This window comes from Patiria miniata, unplaced genomic scaffold (genome assembly GCF_015706575.1).
Source record: "Patiria miniata isolate m_02_andy unplaced genomic scaffold, ASM1570657v1 HiC_scaffold_30, whole genome shotgun sequence".
NCBI lineage: Eukaryota > Metazoa > Echinodermata > Asteroidea > Valvatida > Asterinidae > Patiria > Patiria miniata.
The window spans coordinates 1,857,000-1,877,543 of record NW_024037070.1 but is presented as its reverse complement, the minus strand read 5'-3'; the positions used below and the strand labels follow the sequence as shown (position 1 = coordinate 1,877,543).

Here is a 20,544-nt window from a genome sequence, read left to right as displayed (position 1 = left end):
CAGACAAGCAAACCCCGCCTTCTCGTGGTACAGACTGACTAGCTGAAGGGACTCTGGCTTTGGGCAAGCCGACCGACACACTATTAAAGGCAACAAATGGGTCACCCTGCTGCCTTGTGGGATAGGCTATTTAGTAAAAGGCTAAGGGAGGGGTCCCCGACAGAAACACTGAAGTCCATGATGGCGCATCCTGGGATTGGCATTGCAGCACAGCTTTGTAGCAGCTGCGGCCATTGTGGTCAAGAGGGCAATTCGTCATGCTTCATTGCAATGACTTTTGGCCAACTACTGCACCCATACTCGTTGTTCACACGTTTTGGGTTGCTTACCTGTGGACGACTGGCTGGTAATGGAAAAAGAGAGTGAATATGACCCTGCTCAAGTCATATTCCTATAATACAACCCGAGTGCAGGTATATTGTGTGACATTTAGACTTGCTGTCCCAGTTAAAGTCTTCCGGAGACAGGAGAGTGGCGATGGGGACAGGTGAAGGATATTGTATAGAAGGATAGAGTATTGTGTGTGGACGCAGTAATAAATTTAGAGGTGTACACAGTTGCAGCATGGTTGCAGTTGACGATTGGTTGTTACAGGGAAACAGTGTTGATGTCATACAACGTGTAGTATGACAATGGCGTGGGCACTGTATGCAGAAAGTGGGCAACGGACAACAGCTGGTTGACCGTAAAATAAATTGAGCTGAATGAAGCTCTGGACTGAATGCTTTGCATGGTGTAACAAGGATGTGGTACTGGGACTAGGCTGAGTTGTGACAAGTGGTATGTGACACGAAAATTGTCTCATGATTGTCAAGGGAGGGGAATTGTGTTGTCTCTATGAACGCGGAGGGGCAGCAAAACGACGGAATTGGCTGTCGGGACTGTATGGAAGCAGTTTTGATTCCTCATTGGGCATGCTCATCACGTTTTGGAAAGCCTGGATAACGGTTAAGTAGTTGTGTGCATGGGTAAATCGAACCCACCAATCCTACATGGTATGCGGCCGTCGAGAATTGGTACAAGCGGTAATGTGTCACCCTTTAGAAGTTAGACAGCAGCAGTTTTAGTCTTTGGCGGAAGATGCCACTCGGTCCTGCACAACCCCCCAATCAATGATTGTTTGCTGTCAGTTTTTACTCATTGGAAACGTCAGGCAGTGTTTGCGGAAAAGCTATATAGCTTTGTTAAAATGCAAGAAGCATTGTTATAAAGTCATAAGAATTAGTCTATGTTTGTTGTTTCTATTTGATATTGGAAACTGCCGGGAGCTGTTTTGAAGGAGCGGACAAAGATTTCGTCTTTATTGTCTCAGATAAGACGCAACAACGGTGACAACGATGTTTTATTCCATGGTCTTCAGTTTCGACCTTTGGCCGTCTATATGCTCGTAGTGATGTCCACTCTTAGACCCCCCCCCCCCACGTCGTCCTGGTCACTGGAAAGCCTTAACAGTAGTTAACTGTTGGTCTAACCTGTGTGAGCTAGTCGAAGGAGAAGGCATGGATTACGGCGGCGGAGAGACGATGAGGACAACGTGTTGATGAGCATACAAAAACAAGGGATTCTCTGACTGGATGGTGATGGATGAGTCGTCAAGAAAAGCTCCAAGGATTCAAGATCGGTCGCGTAGGAGACTAACGTTCGCGTTTGATCGTGTAGTTAGGTTAACTAAAGTTGGTCATGTTTGTTAAAGTTTTAAATTTGATGACTAATAAGTGAACTGAATTTTGGCAAAGTTATTGTTTTATCTTAAGGATGCATCCGGTGTATTTAGATGCTTGAAAAGTTCGTGTACGAAGACTTGTTAATAATGTTATATATAAGTCATACGATTTGTGTTTTTTAAGTGTTAAAAAAATCTTCTTTTTTTTAAACTGTTAAGGTTTGAATAAGTTTGAAAGAAACTGCGTTATCAAATTTGTTAAGTTTTGTTTCAAGAACAAGTGTTATACTGCAATTGTTACTGTTTGTTTCTCAAAGAATTAAGTTAAATTGACGATGTGAGGACACATCCTTCTTAAAGGAGGGGGTTGTGTAGCGGCGCACAGCCGCATGGTGGGTGAAGCCACTTGCAGCGCGCGCGCTATCTCAGTACCTGGGGATCCAGGCATGACAGTGCACGCGCGCGTATCATAGTCGTACGATGGGCCAAAATAAAGCAGAAATTGCGTTCGCGCTCTTTTAGGCAGTTCTGATCTGAAGCTGGTTGAAGAAAGACGTACGAAAACACCACAGAAACAACCCTTCTTAGATAAAACGATTATATAATGTGAGTGCTTAATTTAGCGGAACATGGAAGAGAATAGAAGAGACAGAAAGAGAGAAGTTCATCCTTGTGTCCGTGTCACATTTATTTTATTCGTTGTATCGTGCTGTTTGTCTTGTTTCTACTTATGTTAATTTTAGCCTAATCGTCCTAAAGAAAAAAGCCCTTAGACCGCGAGGACTTGTTACAATATCATTGGCAGTCCTTAGCCTCAAACCTGTGGAGTACTGTGGCCTCGTGGTTAAGGGCACTGATTCGTGGTCTGTGGGTAAAGCTGCAGGTTTTGGGTTCGAGTCCTGGCGGGGTCATGGTGCGTGTGCCCTTGGGCAAGGCACTTAGTCACTCATTGCTTCTCTCCACCCAGGAGTAAATGGGTACCTGTGAGGGCAGAGATGGTTATTGTGATTGAATTAGCTTCCTTGCGCCTAACAGGCTGCATCGAGCTGTATACTCCCCAGGGAGCTGAGATGGTATTTGGAATGTTTCATGTGCCCAATGAGCAGGGGTAATAATGATGTAGCGCCTTGAGCACCAGTCCTGGTGGATACGTGCGCTTTATAAATATCCACTATTATTATTATTATTAAACCTGCACGGAGGTGGCCTGGGTGTGATGGCCGTTTGTCGCTGACCGGAGCAACATCGACGTCCGTGTCCTGCCTGGGTGACAGAGCAGGCCTCTTTAGGATTAGCACTGCTCTCTCCAAATAGAGAGGGGGGAGAGAAAAGGATCCCTAAACATCGCTTGCTCCTACCTACCCTGCCGGCATACCGCGGTCGGATGGGTATCCACTTCTGCGGTTGAAATAGACAAAACAGAATTAAAGTTAACTTGACATTTGCTTCATGGAATGTTCACACGCTTCTTTATCACAGCTCAAGACATGAGCTCCGAACAGCCATTATCGCCAGGGAACTGGCTCGTCACAAGATCGACATTGCACTCCTCAGTGAGACCCGACTAGCTGGTGAATCTCAACTTGAGGAAGTTGGGGCAGGGTATACTTTCTTCTGGATTGGACAAACAGAACAACAACACAGACAAGTGGGGCTTGCCTTGCAATAAGATCCTTGCTTGTGCCAAAACTTACATCTCAGCCCAAGGATATCAATGCCAGACTCATGACAGTACGTCTTGACCTGGTTAACAACCAGTATGTCACACTCACCAGTGCGTATGCACCAACCTTGCCTTCTTTAGACAAGACCAAGGAACTCTTCTATGACGATCTCAACAACATCATCAAGTTGACCCCTTAGAATGACAAAATCGTCCTCATGGGGGACTTCAATGCCCGTGTTGGAAGGGATTTTGGTGCTTGGAAACGGGTAAATTGGTCGTCATGGTGGGGATAAAGAGAATGCCAATGGTAGTCTCTTACGCTATGTAGGCCATAGATGGTTCCAGTCCCCCATCATAACAGGAAGCAGGAACCAGTCTACCTTTGCTGCAAAGCAATTCCGTATGGGGCTGAAAACTGTGATCGGCAATTTTGTTTGCGTATCGGGCAGCAATTGGCAGCATATCAGGCCACTTTAGACTGTCACTCCCGTATCGGCCTTTATAGCCACAGCAGGTGATGTTCCAGCACAAGCTGATGATGTAGTCTCTACCTTCCAGGCGCAGATCCATGATCTCACGAGATCGAAGGATGCCGATGACGACGACAGATCCTTATCATTTAATTGGTGGAACTCACATCACGTGACATTCATTATTGTCCTATTCACGCAGGGGCTCCAAAAAAACCCATTTGCCCATGGTGAAGGGGATTTACTTTTCAACAGTAAGGATCGTCCTTGTTCCATGATGTGGTACTTGTGTGTGAAAGGATTCAAGAACGTGTCACTCGTTTCATCCTCTGTCAAAAACGAGGAGTTATAACTTATGTAGACAGATTTGCTACCCTGAATTGGTCCTCCTTATCTCTCCATCGTAATTTTGCTGTGCTTTCTTTTGTTTCTAATAGGCCGTTGCACGTGCCCCTGAAAGTGCCTCAGAAAAACATTTTTGTGGCATATTGCTGAGAAAGAACTAAGCAAACTTTGATTATTATGGTTTTTAGGGTGGAGAATCCGAATTTTTATGTTTGCATGTCCAAATCCCTGCAGTTTTGGAGTTAACGCACCATTTAAGGTGCATTCCTACCGGTTTATCTGTAATTCCAAAAATGCATGAATTAATAGCTCCGGGAAAAATTGAACTCCCAGAGGTTTTAACATGAACATAATAAATGTTTACATTAAACTTAAAGTAACATCGTTTCAAAAATCAATTCTCACATTTAAAGGTGCATACTATATCCTTAATTTCTTTTATTTGTTTTCTTGTACAGTTATTTAAACGTCAACGTGGTGCTGTTATTATTGCAACATTAATAATAAAAAAAAAAGAAGTGGAAGTACATGTTATTTATTTTGGTGTTAGCTTGTCCAAATCCCTGCAGTTAAAGAGGTAATTGGCATTGAACACTGGAAGATCAATAATTATGTAAGGTTATCAGACATTTCAAAAGAGGTCCTTAACCCTAACTCCCTAGGGGGTATGCAAAATTGTATTGAAATTGGAGGATTCAGATGACATTATACTAAATGGTGACAATAAAATAGCATTAATGACGGCCACTTTGTCTTGCATATTTTTTGGGTGCGTTTCTATCATTGTGCTAAAAGGACAAATTCCGAAGCAGTTCCACTCTTTAAAGGTGCAGAATACCCACCTAGTGAAAAAATGAACATTTATCAGACATAAAACCTGCAATATTACAAAGAATTGGTGATTGTTGCTGTTCATGGAAAGAACCATTTATTTTGCATGTTGCCATATGCAAATCCCTTTAGTACTTAAAGCAGTACGGCATAAATCTTGTAAAATCAGTAAATTCTTATAAATTTATAATTAAAATACAGAAGGTCAAATTCCACCTGACTGGAATCTGAGTGCAGTAGTCCCACTCTATAAAGGAAAAGGAGACCCACTGGCCTGTGGATCCTACCGTGCCATCAAGCTTCTCGAGCACGCCATGAAGATCTATGAGAGAGTACTTGAAAAGAGAGTCAGAGAGCAGGTCGCAGTTGATGAAATGCAGTTTGGCTTTATGCCAGGAAAGGGAACTATCGATGCCATATTCACCGTACGTCAGATGCAAGAAAAGTTTCTTGCAAAGAAGCGGCAGCTGTACTTTGCATTTGTTGACCTCGAGAAGGCCTTTGATCATGTACCAAGGGAGGTTGTCAGATGGGCACTGAGGATGGTAGGTGTCGAGGAGTGGCTAGTACAAGCAGTCATGGCACTATTTGCGGAAGCAAAGACCCACATCCAAACATCGTGTGGTGACAGCAAAAGCTTTGATGTTAAAGTGGGAGTTCATCAAGGTTCAGTGCTCAGTCCTCTCCTCTTCATCATCGTAATGGATGTCATCTCAAAAGATGTTAGGGAAGGCTTTCCGTGAGAACTGCTCTATGCAGATGACCTGGTGCTGATGGCTGAGAGTGAACAAGAACTGGTAGCTAGAATGTCTTCATGGCAAGCTGCCATAGAAGGAAAGGGTCTGAAAGTGAACGCTGGAAAGTCCAAGGTCATGGTGTCTTCTGCAGATGCAGGTGAGACAGAGAAAACAGGAGAATACCCCTGTGGAGTTTGCTATACAGGTGTTGGAGCAAACTCAATCAGATGCACCAACTGCAGGAGCTGGGTCCATCGCAGATGCAGTGGAATCTCCGGTAGCCTGCAAGCAGCAAGTAAGACATTCATCTGCAAGAGATGCTTAGGTTTAATCTCACAGAAAGGTACCAGTGGGACTCTGACAGGTCTGGATCTCCATGGAGAGATGTATGAAAATGTGGAGAAGTTCTGCTACCTGGGAGACATGTTAGCTGCCAGAAGAGGCGAGACAGCAGCTGTGACTGCAAGGATCCAAAGTGCTTGGAAAAAGTTCCGCGAACTCTCTCCCTTCCTCACCTCAAGGGTGACCCCTCTAAGAGTGAAAGGGAAGGTGTATGATGCATGTGTAAGAAAATGCATGACATACGGGAGCGAAACATGGGCAATGAAATCGTCTGGTGTACAGCGCTTGGAAAAGGTTGAGATGAGGATGGTGAGGTGGATGTGCAGAACATCACTACATGAAAGAACGAGGAATGAAGTACTCCTTCAGTCAGTGGGCCTGATGGGGGTAGCAGAGGTTATGAGGATTAACAGGCTTAGATGGTATGGACATGTGGCTAGGAGAGAGGCAACACACTGGCTCCAGAGAGCTTTAAATTTTCGAGTCACCGGAAGAAGGCCTCGTGGGAGACCCAGAAAAACCTGGAGGGAAACTGTAGAAGAAGATGCCAAAACATCTGGTATCGCTCACATGGACCCCACAGACAGGAAAGCTTGGAGAGCAGCCATTAAGGCAATGAAATGTCCAACCCCACAAAGTGGGACAAATGGACTCTAAACGCTGATGATGATGATGATGATGAGAGGAGTCTCTCTCTACTTTGAAGTTTGAATTAAATAAATGGATTGACTCGGTTTATGTGACTTGCTTCCCTATTCTCTTTTCATTTTATCATTTTGTGTGGGTAACGTAGGTTAGAAAACCAGTATATATGTTACCACTTATCCTTAATGATTTGCAAAAACATTACACAATTACAAATTAACCAAGTGCACTTTACTCACCACCATCAATATATAGTCTCTGCTAGGCAGAGATTATCAACCACTCGTTTCCTCCATGAGTTACGTGGTGGGTCTTGCTCTTGCAAATATGCAAGACTCAGGTAGTGTATGTTCTACTGTCATGACTTGTTCCAGCTCCAGCTGATGAGCTTCCAAACCCAGCTTCTCACTGTAAATGTCTGTGTTTGGGCGCAGTTGTTGGTGGTGGAATGTCGAGGCACACATTGGTCTCGGGTCTGCCGAGAGCGGATTCAACATTTTGCCTTTTTTCATGTCGTTTCTTTGTCCTCGCAATCATTGCTTTGTTTGTAAATCGAGCATAACAATTCCTATGATATCCATGGGAGGTTGGTCGAGTTGTCCGTAGCAATATATCACGCACCCATGAAATCATGGGCGCAGCCGGCAGCCATCTTATATGTCTGAAGAAGGCGTCTCCCACATACTGCACTCTGATTGGCTCAAATCACATATACATCATTATACAAAGGTTCATGGGACGGATACGTCATACACGCGAAGCCGCTCTGAACGGTAAAAAGCGCCAAATTTGAATTGTGGTTTAGAGCTGCAGACACGAACATTTTGACTTATTATTCCATTATCTATCAAACACAATGAAGTTGGCTTATTTCTCAAGGATATGCCACAACGCTGAACGATAACAGGGGGACGTGCAAGGGCCTGTAAGTGTTTGTTTGGTTGGTTTAGTTAATTGCGATATGTGTGTTTACTATTAATGTTCATCACTGATACTCTCACATACTAGCCAGAACTCTGGCATTGCATTTATCTTGTCTACATAAGTTTTCTCGTCTTTTGTCTAATCTCCCTCCACATTTGTGCAATTCAGTGGTTTTAGATCCTGTTCAAGGTTTTCTTAGAACTCTTAAGAAACAGTGTGTTTTTCCCATCAATTATCTCCTAGTGGTGTTTTCGACTTGCATGTTTCCTCCAACCTTGGTCAACTCCTAATTTACACTCATTGTACAATTTCATGTCAATTCCATACATTTTCCATAATTGCCGTAATTCATAATAACAGGGTTTTTTTAATTTTTGTTTGTATTCTTGTTTTGTTTTGTATTGCTATCATTGTCTTAGATTGTCAGCTTTTTTTGTCCATTTTTATACTGTTTTTATCCTGTCTTTTTACATTTTCAGCTCTAATAATGTTTTCATGTACTGTATTTAAGTATTGTTTTGTATATATATATTTTGTTGGTTTTTATTTATTGCTTGTTTCGGTTGTTGTCTTGTGTCGTTGTGTGCAACCCTGTGTTGTCTTGTCTTATGGGGTCCAAACTCACCCAAGTGTGTGATTTACCTGTAATCGTGGAGCCCTGGCCATGATCAGATCCCTAACATCAACCCATGAAGATCTCGCAAGAGAAATGAACATTGTGATAAACCGACCCGAAAAGATCCCTTCCTGGCTTACACGTGGTGTGACAATCTTGCTATACAAGAAAGGTGTCACAACAGACCCAAACAAGTCAGGTGTGTTTACAAACACAATTGCCCCGCAATCGTGACTGTTCCCATGACATAACACCACTCTTTGAACATCAACTTACATGTATTTGAGTCACATGGAACGTTCATTGACATCATTAGTGTTTTCTGTAGGTTTTATACAAATTAATTCCTATGATCTCATAATAAATACAAGATTTCTATTGTTTTAGCCACTGTGACCCTGACCCTTGACCTTTCAGCCCCCAAGAACAATTCACAAACCAAATTTGAAGTTCACATGTAAAGTATTTCTCAAGTTATCGCGCTGACAAAATTTCTTTTGTTTTGGCCACTGTGACCTTGACCCTTGACCTTTCAGCCCCAAATGCAATAGGCTTCTTAGGATTACCAAGAACAATCCACAAACCAAATTTGAAGTTCATATGTTAAGTATTTCTCAAGTTATCGCGCTGACAAGATTTGTCAGGACACACACACCCACACACGTGTGTAAATGCCGGCAATCATGGACGCCCCATTGTCCCTAATCCTCTTTCCTTTGTTTGTAGCGACAGCTCTCATTGGTTTTGAACACGATTTGAGATCGTGGACGTTCAGTCAATCGTGGACGTATTGTTTGCGCCCCAATTCTTTTGTCCTACGTCCACGATTGCCGGTGTTGACATACTCACCCACACACCTGTGTAAACACCGGCAATCGTGGACCCCCTATTGCCCCTAATCCTCATTCCTTTGTTTGTACTTTAACTTTTTAGCAACAGCTCTCATTGGTTTTGTGCATGATTTGAGATCATGGACGTTCGGTCTATCGTGGACCCTTTGTTTGTGCCCTAACCCTTTTGTCCCTAGTCCACGATTGCTGGTGTTTACACACGCATACACTCTTGAATTACTATACTCCCGAGGACAGTACTTTGTGTTTCCCTTTGTTCCTTTAATATAACACTCTTCCATAGACTAAGCACACGAACCTACTACAGAGGACCGTTTTTGGTTTCACAGTGATAACTCATGGATGCCTATGTTCCCCAACCCTAACCCTGACCCTAACCCTAAACCTAACCCTGGGGATTTTGGGGAACATCGGGTATATCCCATGTCGGATGTGTGTAATGAACCTTGATACAATGTACATGTAGGTAGCTGAACCTTAGAGAAAATGAATGAGTTTGTTTTTGCATTTAATAAGGGATGTTGAACAATAGAGGACAATAGGGTCTCCAATTCCCAAGAGGGCCCTATTTGGATTCGTGTACAAAACATATGGGAGGTCTTCCTAAAAAAGTATAAACAGAAGTGGGACAATGTTTTCATTTGAAATGTTGCAATACCACATCCAATTTGGCCTTCGGGCCACGATTTTTGTGGCTTAATAAACCAATCATTCATTCCTAGTTTTCCCACCATATAACACGAACAAGACTTGTCATCATGTATCAACTTAAAAACTTGGTATTTTGGTTAGTCTGGGGATCTTCCAGAAACCTGTAATTTGTTTACCCCTTAGGCCCAAGGTCAAGTTTATTATGATTCAAACAACAACAAAAAGTTTTCTCAACATACACATGAACATGTATTACTAAAGCAACTTGAGACTTACCCTGTAGTATGTGTATGTACAGCTCCATTGGTTGTTCTTAGGATAGTCACTTTAGGACCCAGTAGGCCAAAATGTTCTCCTTATTAAAAACAAAATAAAAAAAAGAGATGATGTCATCATGAAAACTCAAGCTTATTCATATAACCATATTTTTTTCAGGTTTTGATTATTCCAAAATTCTTATTTCCATGTATGCCTTCTTCCAGGCAATATGCTCAAAGGATTCGCTTTTGAGAAATGTCTTGCTTAAGACTGAAAATATTAGGCAACTCCAAATCCAGTCATTTTGCTTAAAATTATGTACATGACTTCTCAACAGAAAAGCGACAACATTTTTTTTATTCTTGGGTCATAGGCATCAATACAGTACATATATAGTCTAAAGAAACAATGACAATGACAGGTAAGTAGGTATCATGTCCTGGGAATAGTCATGGTTGCGGGGCATTTGTGGGTTTTTTTAACACTACTTTTTCTTGTGGTTTGCCATCTTCCTTTGTTTCTTTGTTCTCTCATCCACCCTCCCCTGCATCTTTCCACACCTTTCCCACCTAATCCTCCTTTTGTGTTTCTTCTTTCAGCCCTGCATGTTTGTGTGCACCCCCATGTTAATGTATGTACCTCTGTCATTTCTGTTTTAGCCTCTGAAGAAGAACTTGCTAAGTTCGCAACGTCAGGCCACATTAATTTTAAGATTTATATATTTCAGGTCCATCCAGTCAGTAAGCAGTTTGCAGCAGTTTTACTTTTTTTCATGTTACTACTTTTTCTTGTTACTATTGTAACAGGTATTATCCAACAGCGGAAGATATGGAAACTTACAGGAAATTCAAAGACAGACAGGCAGAGCTTGAACATGCAGACCAATTCATGTTGCAGCTTTGTGAGATTCCCCATCTTAAAACAAGGTTGGATGTGTTGATGGTCATCAATGAACTCCCTGTTCAATATGAAGACCTTGCTCCGGTGCGTATCATTAATAAGAACTCTTTTAACAATTATTTTATTAACTATACCATTGAAGCAAATACTTAAGCTGCATTGATTGGGATGAGTTTAATATTCACATGTAATTATAGAAAGAAACCATTTCTTTCACAAGGTGGGTTTTACTGTCTTTTTGGCTTTTCCACATAGTTGCAGAAAAGCCTTTTTTTGTCTGATTTGTGTGTGCCCTGCTAGCAAAGCCGAAGAAGCTTGCTGTATCTGCCTTGTGCTTGCATATGCCAGGATGTATACATGCACGTGTGTACCACACTTTTGGTTTTACAGCAAAAACTCAAGTTGGATTTGATGTATGTCATGAAACATGAAAGGTATAGCTTGCTAGTGGTACCTTATAGAAGCTCAGTGAGTTTGTACCCCATAAGACAAAGACCAAGGCAATATGGTTAAAACGATAGAAAGGGTTTTCCCAACAAAACTTTAAAAAAAAAACTTTTTATTTCAACTTAAATCTAATTACCTGTAGGTGGGTTAGTCTAGGGATCCCCCTGATTTCTGTTACTTTTGGACCCCATAGGCCAAGGGCCAAGGTCATTGTGGTTAAAACGAAGCATTTCTCAAGAAAAAAAATGGCATATCGAATAGAAACTTAGTTGTTGTGTTATAGATAAATATTTTGGTGATGTCACAATGACGTCATCATGGCATTTATATAGATTGTTGAAGTTGCACAGTTTATCGCCACATCTTAGTAATACAACCAGCTAAATTTGCAATTCCTTTTGTAATAGGTTTGTTAGGTGATATATATTTGGACAAAAATGTGAGAAGTGTATGATGCAGTTGACATTTGTTTATGTCATTTCTTGAAGCAAGCACAATTTTCTTTTGGATGTTTGATGATTTAATTTCCACATTACTTGATTTGAGAAGTAATCTCTGAAAGTAAAACAAATTACTTGTTGATAGATTCCCAAAATTATTTTGAGTTTTCTTTGATTTTCTTTGATTGATCTGAAAGTTTACAAAAAGGTTTGCCATTTTTGTACAAAAGACTTGTGGCGACTTGAGTCTAAGTAAGGTGGAATTTTATTTAAGAAAGAAGAAGTTGGAGAAGGGGTAGATATGTCCTTTTGGATCCCTTTCGTCAAGTCATCTTCATTCTCATTGTTCAAGCATTGAGAGTAAAAGTCTTCATGTTTCATTTAGCATCAAGTCAACAAATCCCTCCCAACTATATCCGTCAAGTCAAGCCAAGTCAAGTCAAGTCTCCAAGTCACGTCAAGTCTCCAAGTCGCGTCAAGTCGCGTCAAGTCAAGTCAAGACAAGTCTGCAACTACTCATCAAGATAGGCCCCCTTAAGTCTTCCCTTTTATATTCACTGTATAGTTGTATTATTTTGTTTATTAATATGATATTAGAACCCTGGGTTTTCATTTTATAATATAGGTATTCTCTATGTGAGGATATTTATATTAGCATACAGCGTATGAAAATTTTTCTCAATTTAGCCAGAAACGAATAAAAGCCACTGGTTTATAGCAAAATATAAATAAAGCGTAACCGGTAAAAATCAATTGTGTCGGCTTGAACGCATTGACAAATCATGCCCGCTACACATGTTTTGAAAACGATGCATCAACCAAAATGCAGTGAAAGGATAATATCAATAAATGTGGCTGGCCAACGCTGTTTGTATCTTATCTACAGCTATTGTGAATTGTCGTGCCAGCTCTCCTGCGTCAGGCTGGTTTGGTTGGTAGCGTGCCGTCCCGATGGTATCCTATCCCTGCAGTGGTGGGCCACAGCACCAGGCTATCCCCGCTTCTCGGTTGACCGGATCAGCCAGTAGTAGTCAGGGCAGTGGAATGGGAGTGGGAACCGGGAATCGGAATGTGGAGTCGTAGGAAGTGGGTTGAGTCGGAATGTGGGTGGAGTAGGAATGGGGCGGAATAGGGGGAGTCGGAATGTGGGTGGAGAAGGAATGTGGCGGAATAGGCGGAGTCGGAATGTGGGCGGAGTCGGCGGAGTCGGAATGTGGGTGGAGCAACTAATCTTCCTTGGGACTTTGCCCTGGACTTGGTCCTAAGTAGACCCTATACCCTAAGACAGACTAGTAATTGGTGAACAGAAACAGTAATCAAGTACGGTGGTCATGCATCATCATCATCCGTCATGTCATTCCACTCAATCAAGAACCCTAGCAATTATTCTAATCATTGGAGAATCAAGCAATCAAGTGACTAAATCCTAGCCCTGCAACTCCTTTTGTAGACTTTGAGCCCCATAAGCTAGTGTGCAACTTCTCTTTGCCATACAACAGTGCATAAACTCAATTGACCAATCAGAAACAAGGATTCCTTATATGCAAAGTGTGGGTGATTCACAGTGTGCTAGTGTATTTAAAACATACAGTTGGTGACTTAATTCCTATTCCGTCACACTATCCTGTTACTTTGTATGGTCTGTCAATGGAAAGTGAACTGCGGTTGCCACCTCAACGGAACTCTGCAGAATGTTGCCCAGACAATCAGGCAGCAGGGGTGAGGAGTGTTCTATTGGGCCATGAAGCAATAAAAAAGGAAGGAGTTCGAATGGCCCGCCAAATCCCCTTAAGACATTAGCAGCCTCCGGATCATACTCGGCATAAAACGTCTTGACAAGGTTACTAATACCATGCTGTACAACATCAGCCAGCAACAACCATTAATACACGCCATCCAAAAACGACAACTCAGATGGGTTGGTCACATCCTACGGAAGCCTATAGGCAAGCCAGTTAACATCTATGCTCTATACTCCCCATCTCATGGCCAATGCAGAGGAGGTCGTCAGCGCCTACTCTACCCAGAGTACATTGCTAGACTATTGACACAGGATTTTCTGCTCTCCCCGCTAGAGATCCGGAGACTAGCACAAAACAGAGATGAATGGGGAAACCTTGTGTCCGTCTGCTGCGCAGTCGACTGATGATGATGATGATGTGACCATGCACAAACCCAGTGGAGGTTTTTCACAGCACGAGCAGATTTACAACTGCGAGAAGTGCCTTTGTGCACAGACTCCCATGCCGCACATCGCCTAACTGGAGTAATGAAATCTCCACAGCTACTTATTACTAGAGTAGCCATTGGTAAACAAACGAATGAAGACATGCGCAGTAGATTCCTAGCCATCTGTACCATGCGCCATCTTTATCGATGAATGTAACGAAAAATTCCAAGCTTGCCTGTCTTTTTTGCATCAAAATCTGGACCTTCCTTTGCCCAGATTCAGTTAGTTTTATATGAACGTGTAGACAGAGAAATGGATTTGTATGAAATGATATTTATATGAATAACAACAATTCCAAAAGGTTCAGGAAGACCAATCTTCGTCAGAGCATAAATGGAAGGTTTTTCTAACGATTTGCAAGTGGCATTAAAGTGTGCGGTAGCATACGGGAATGTTATGACGCGACAAAAATTGATCATTTTAAGAACTTGCAGGCATTTGTTTCTTACCTGCAGCAGTCATCCCCATGTTGAGTCATGTTCTTTGTAGCTTCTTTACGAAAGCCCATTAGTGCCCCAACAAAAATTGGGGGGGGGGGGAAGTTTGTTTGTTTTTTTGGGAAAGTTTTTTGGCGGCTGAGCTGCTTTTGCCTTGCCTAATGTGAAGTTGGAGTGTAGGCTACAGTTAAACGAAAGATTGAAAGATTGTTACTCCTTCAAATTCAGTTAAATATCTGGGCACATAACACTCGATCAGAGTCTAACTGGTGAGAACATTGCAAATTCTGTGATCAAAAAAGCCTGTGCTAGATTGCAATTTCTTTAAAGACATACTCACTGTTTGAATGAGAGATCCCGCAAAACACTCTGTTCTGCTCTCATACAATGTCATTTTGACTATTGTTGTTCATCCTGGTGTGGAGGGGGGGTGAGCTACGGCGGGAACAGTTGACGGGTAGTAAATGATGGTGATGAGGCTAGGACTACTACAGGAAGCAGGGGTGCTGATGGATTTGGGATGAGGAAGGAAGAGAGTCAGGAGGCGGTATAATTCTGAACTGTCCCTTTAATTTCCCTCCACTATGGGTTCTGAGTTGGCAGATTTTGTAGGACGCAACCATGCATGTGTCACAAGTCCCTTGGCGATTTTGACCGCGGACTCTGCTTTTCCGTTGGATTTGGAGTGGTAGGGGCTTGAGGTAGTGTGTTCAAAGTCCCAGTCATTCGCGAACTGAGTGAACTCGCATGACACGTAGTTTGGTCCGTTGTCTGTGATCAAGGTGTGAGGAATGCCGTGGGTGGCAAACACTGGCTTCAGTTCCTTGATTAGCGACTTGGAAGTCATGTCTTCCAGGGCGCGCACGTCGATGTAGTCTGAGTAGAGGTCTACTAGTACACAGTAGTTTTGTCCATTGACCTCAAAACAGTCACTCGCGACTAACTGCCACGGTGTTTTGGGTACTGGGTGCGTCATAAGGGGTTCCTTTGGGAGAGCTGGTTGTGACTCCTGGCAGATTGCGCAGCGTTGGACTGCCTCCACCAGTTCTGTGTGCATACGTGGCCAGTACATTATGTCTCGTGCAGTGTTGGTTGTGTACTGCACGCCCATGTGAGATGCATGTGCCCTTGCTGTCATGTCTGCATGGAGAGCTGTTGGGATTACAATACGCGTTCCGCGAAAGATGAGCCCGTTTTGTGTTGACAGCTCATCTCTGTATGGCCAGTATTCCCTGATACACAAGGGAACTTGAGCCTTGTCCCCTGGCCAGCCTGCTTGGATGACCTGCATCAGCGTTTGTAGGGTTTGGTCAGCGAGCGTTGCCTTTTTCACTCTCTGCAGACGCTCGTCTGTGACGAAGATGGTTGGTTCGATGTTCTCCAACTCCATGTTGAGCTTCTGCTCCTGAGTGACGGAGAAGATCAGATAGTCTGGTGTCTGATCTGTGACTTGTCGTGTTGGCAACGATGCTCGCGACAGTGTATCGCTCAAGTACATTCGCGAACCCTGCTTGTACTCTACGTGTAGTGAGTACTTCTGTAGGCGGAGTCGCATACGTTGCAGATGCTTGGGGCTCACCAAGATTGGCTTTCTGAAGATGTTCATCAGAGGTTTGTGGTCGGTGAGCACGAGCACTTTGTCGCGGCCTAGGATGTATTGCTCAAAGCGGTGTGTGGCAAATACGATTGCCAAACACTCTTTTTCTACTTAAGCATAGTTGCGTTCTGTGGCTGATAGTGCTTGTGAGGCGTACGCGACTGGGCTGCCATTTTGTGTGATGACGGCTCCTAGCCCAACCTCGGAGCTATCACACTCGATCGCGACGTCTTGGTTGACATCATAGTAGCTAAGTACTGGTGCTTTAGTGATGAGCTTCTTGATCTTGTCCAGGGCCTCGTCATGATGTGTCAACCAGTCAAATATGACGTCTTTGTCGGTGAGACGTCTGAGTGGCTCGCATACTGTGCTCAGTTCTGGCAAGAATTTAGCCAGATAGGTCACCACTCCGATGAGTCTCAGCACTCCCTGGACGTCTGTAGGGCGAGGCATGTCGAGTATGGCCTTGATTTTCTCCAGGTCTGGAGATAGTCCATCTGAGCTGAAGACGTGGCCCATGTATGTGACACTGGGTAGCTTGTACCGTAGCTTGGCTGCGTTCAGCTTCAGATTCCGCTCTCTGCATCTCGAGAGAAGAGCGGTGAATGTGGTGGCGTCGTGTGAGGCTTCTGCTTCAGCCTGCGTTTCTCCTGAGCCGTAGACTAGGATGTCATCTGCAATCACTGCGATGTTTTCCAGGCCTTCCAGGCACTCATGGAGCCTGCGCTGGAATTCTTCCGGTGCTGATGAGATACCAAAGGGCATCCTCAACCAGCGGTAACGCCCGTAAGGCGTCCAAAATGTTGTCAGATAACTGGAGGGCTCATCAAGGACGACTTGAAGAAAACCGTCCTTGGCATCTACCACCGAGAAGAGCTTGGCGTTCTTCAGTCTCGGGGCTACTTCGTCTACGGTGGGAATGGGGTAATGGTTGCGCTTGATGGCCTTGTTCAGGCCGTGTGGATCCAAGCATACCCTGATTTTGTTTGGCTTTCTGACGACTACCATGTTGTGGATCCACTTGGTAGGCTCAGTTACCCGGGCAATGGTGCCTTGGGCCGTCATGCTGTCTAGCTTTTGTTTCAGCTCTGCCCACACCGGGATGGGTACTCTGCGCCTGGTGTTCTGCGTTGGAGTGACACTGTGATCAATGTCTATGTGGTAGTGACCTGGTAGCCGACCAAGGCCAGTGAATACGTCTTTGTACTCACTGAGGACCTGTTCCTTGGTTTGAGTCGGTGACTCTGTCACTGCATGCACTAAGCACTCCTGTGCGAACTGCATTAGTCCCAGAGCTTCTGCTGCTTTACCTGACAGCAGAGATGAGGGGGCATCCTCCACGATCTCGAAGTGGATTTTCTTGGTGACCCCTTTGATCTGGCATCTCAAGCTGGCAGCTCCAACGGGATGAATGATTGTGCCATTGTACAGTTTCAGTTTAGTCTTTGATGGCACCGGAGGCGTGTCACTGAGCTGCTTGTAGTCTGCCAGCTTCATGGTGCTGCAAGTTGCACCAGAGTCTAGCTGAAATCTGATGGTCTTTGTCAGATCCCTTGTTGGCGTCTCCACTGCTAGCTCAACAAAGTATTGCTGCTTGGGCTTTGACTGCACTGTATAGATGCTTTCGTCGCTGCCGCTTTCGTCTCCATCCATTTTGTGGAGCTTCTGTGTAGATTTCTGTGGCTGTCATTTGGTACGGTCTGGCAAACCTGCGCATAGAGGTTGCGTTTTTGGCACTTAGAGCAAGTTGTCCCGTAGGCTGGGCACTTGCCTTTGCTGTGTGATTTGCCACAGTACTTGCAGTTCATGTTCGGAGGCTTGCTGGCTTTTCCAGATTTCTGTGTCCGCTGCTTGTTTTTCACAAAGTGTGCTGTCTCTGCCTCTACCGGATCCATCTGCTGAAGGTGGATCGCTGCCTGTTCACTGCTGCGGCATATGTCTATGGCTTTCTGCAATGTCAGTGACGACTCACGCAGCAGACGAGCACGGATGCTGTTGCCTACTACTCCTATGACCAGCCTGTCTCGGAGCATTTCATCGAGAAGCGCTCCATAATTGCATGTGGTTGCCAACTTTCTCAGCCTGTTCAAGAAAGTGTCAATGTTCTCTTTGGGCTCTTGCTTACAGGAGTTGAACATGAATCGTTCGTACACCACATTGCGTTTAGGGTCAAAATGAGCTCCAAGGCTGGTTAGGATTTGCTGTGGTGACTTTCTCTGTTCCTCTGTTAGTGGCAGATTTTCGTACACTTCATAGCACTCCTTCCCCATAATTGTGAGTAATGTAGCCACATGGATGGAAGTATCTTTCTTATCCAGTTCTGTGGCCACTAGATAGTTCTGCCAACTTGCCTTGAAAAATTGCCAGTTGGAAACCTGGTCTCCTTTCATGTCCATTTTCGCCAGTGGGGGAATGAGCGAGTGCGCCATGGTTAATATACAGTGCGTGCGTAATGTACACCGCGATGTGTCCGTTACAGGCCTCCGTAGTTTACAGCGAAACGCACGTTGACAACAATGGCATGAACTCAACGTGCAATGTATGCGTACAGTACATGTACAGTCTATCGTTCACAGTGTAAAACGCACGTGTTCAATGGCGGAAACTCCGCGTGAAAAATGCACAGTTTATTGTTCACAGCCGACACAGCCTACCGTGTGTGACAGGATCAATCTGTGCTGCCGACGGATCCCTTGTGGTCCGTTCTCCAAGATTGCCGAGGATTTGCCGGTTCTTTGCGGTAATGGTGCTGGATTCAGCTAATTTCTGACACCATGTTCTAAAGACGGCAGGACTCAAGTGTAGCATTCACTGAAAGACGTTTATTAACAGCCCGTAATAACATCATAGAATATGGATAAGGTGGCCGCGTAATGCCACTCCATAACAGGCGCTATTCAACATCTGCATGGGTGCAAATTTCACAGTTAGTTTTCACCAGAATAAGGCTTAATTTGTGGCAAAAACAACTACACTTGTACATGCACTTAAGCTAATAGTCACTCCTTATGTTTATCCAGAATATTACATCCAGGGGTAAAGATCAAGAGGAGATTTATGCCCCACGTTATCCAGCTTGGCACAACGCCCACAAGTATACATCGATAAACGAAGTCGCCATGTTTGCAAAATCAACATATCTTCGTTTCTTGAAATTAATTACTTTTACACAATGTCAATAACTCTACTTCTTTATATCCTAAACTCCAATGCTTATTAAATCAGACAAGCAATGTTAAAAGATACATCAATGGCAGAAAACACGATAAAAATGTACCTGAGTTGGCAGATTTTGTAGGACGCAGCCATGCGGTGACGGAAGATTTCGGGAATACCACCAACACATGGTGGCGCCCCACTCATCCACCGACCGCAGTTTCTCCGAGAGCCACACCACATTCCTCCAAAAGCCACAACGTCGTCGCCCCCGACGATGATCAGATGAAACATTCTCTAGCTTAGAATAACAGTTGACTGAAAAAACATCACTTGCTAATAACTTCCAACAGTAACAAATAGTTATTGAACAAGAAAACCATAACGTTCATGGAACAAGAAAGTTCAACTTGTGCAACTAATGTCACTTTTCCTTTAAAACAATTACTTAGGGATGTGCCACCAATTAGTAATACACAGGGATGGCAAATGGAATTGTCACTATTCAGAGTCAGATTCAGTGCCTGTGTTGCCTGATACAATGTTCTTAACTTGGGTCAAGAGTCTGATGACACTGGATTGGTACCTGACCGGAGGCTTGCCTTTTGTGGTCCGCTTGGAACGACACAGCAGGTGCCTTGTAGCGAGGTCTCCAGACTGACTCAGTTGGCAGCACGATGTCGATCGTCCTGGGTATGGTGTTAGGTTCTGGAACCTCCGGGTCCACTGGTGGCTCACGAGCATCTGGCGCTGCAGACGGGGGACATCCCATCTTGGGGGGCCTCTGGCTCACCATGAAGACCGTTGGACCCTGAAGGAGACTCCACCTGTCCAGTGGAGGAAGTAGACTCGACCTGTGCAGTCGAGGAAGTAGACTCGACTTGTGCAGTCGAGGAAGTAGACTCGACCTGTGCAGTCGAGGAAGAGTCATCCGGTAGGGTGCTCACACAAGCGTCCCCTTCAGGACCAGTCAGTAGTTGGGGTGAGGATTCATCAGGTGTGTGAACTGAATCACCTTCGGAGTGTATGGGCTTCCCTTGAAGTTTGTCCTGATCGTGCGCTGTCGTCTCCGTGAGGATTTGCGGCAGTTTCCGAGACGTGGCCGAAGCTCCTGGTCCAAAGGTCAAAACTGTGCCCCAAACGTGGTCATCAGACGTGGTTCGGTCCGTGGTAGAGGTGGGCGAATCCACTTCCGAGGATGAGAGGGAGTCACCTGAATTATGAGGAGGTGTCACTTCCCAAGGGCAGTGCTTGACTTCACAGCGATGAAGCACTTTCACAGCTCCCCCAGAATCACGAACTCTATAGACCGGTTGCTCGGGGTATGGTCTATCGACT

General features: G+C 44.2%; 3 protein-coding genes across 3 annotated transcripts in view; 1 reads left to right on the top strand and 2 right to left on the bottom strand.

Moving 5' to 3' along the window:
- Nucleotides 1-12,665, top strand: part of LOC119739238 (protein diaphanous homolog 3-like) — a 32,873-nt gene extending 20,208 nt beyond the window's left edge. Inside the window, exons 3-4 of the mRNA XM_038214094.1 lie at nt 10,806-10,983; nt 12,172-12,665. Of these exons, the coding sequence (XP_038070022.1) occupies nt 10,806-10,983; nt 12,172-12,324 (331 nt within the window). The 3' untranslated portion in view covers nt 12,325-12,665. The remainder of the gene's footprint in view (nt 1-10,805; nt 10,984-12,171) is intronic.
- Nucleotides 12,666-15,021: 2,356 nt separating this feature from the next.
- LOC119739054 (uncharacterized protein K02A2.6-like) lies at nt 15,022-16,059 on the bottom strand. Its single transcript, XM_038213890.1, has one exon. The coding sequence runs from the start codon at nt 16,057-16,059 to the stop codon at nt 15,022-15,024; it is 1,038 nt and encodes a 345-aa protein (XP_038069818.1).
- A 1,562-nt stretch (nt 16,060-17,621) lies between these two features.
- On the bottom strand, nt 17,622-18,479 carry LOC119739053. Its single transcript, XM_038213889.1, has one exon. The coding sequence runs from the start codon at nt 18,477-18,479 to the stop codon at nt 17,622-17,624; it is 858 nt and encodes a 285-aa protein (XP_038069817.1).
- Nucleotides 18,480-20,544: the final 2,065 nt, after the last annotated feature.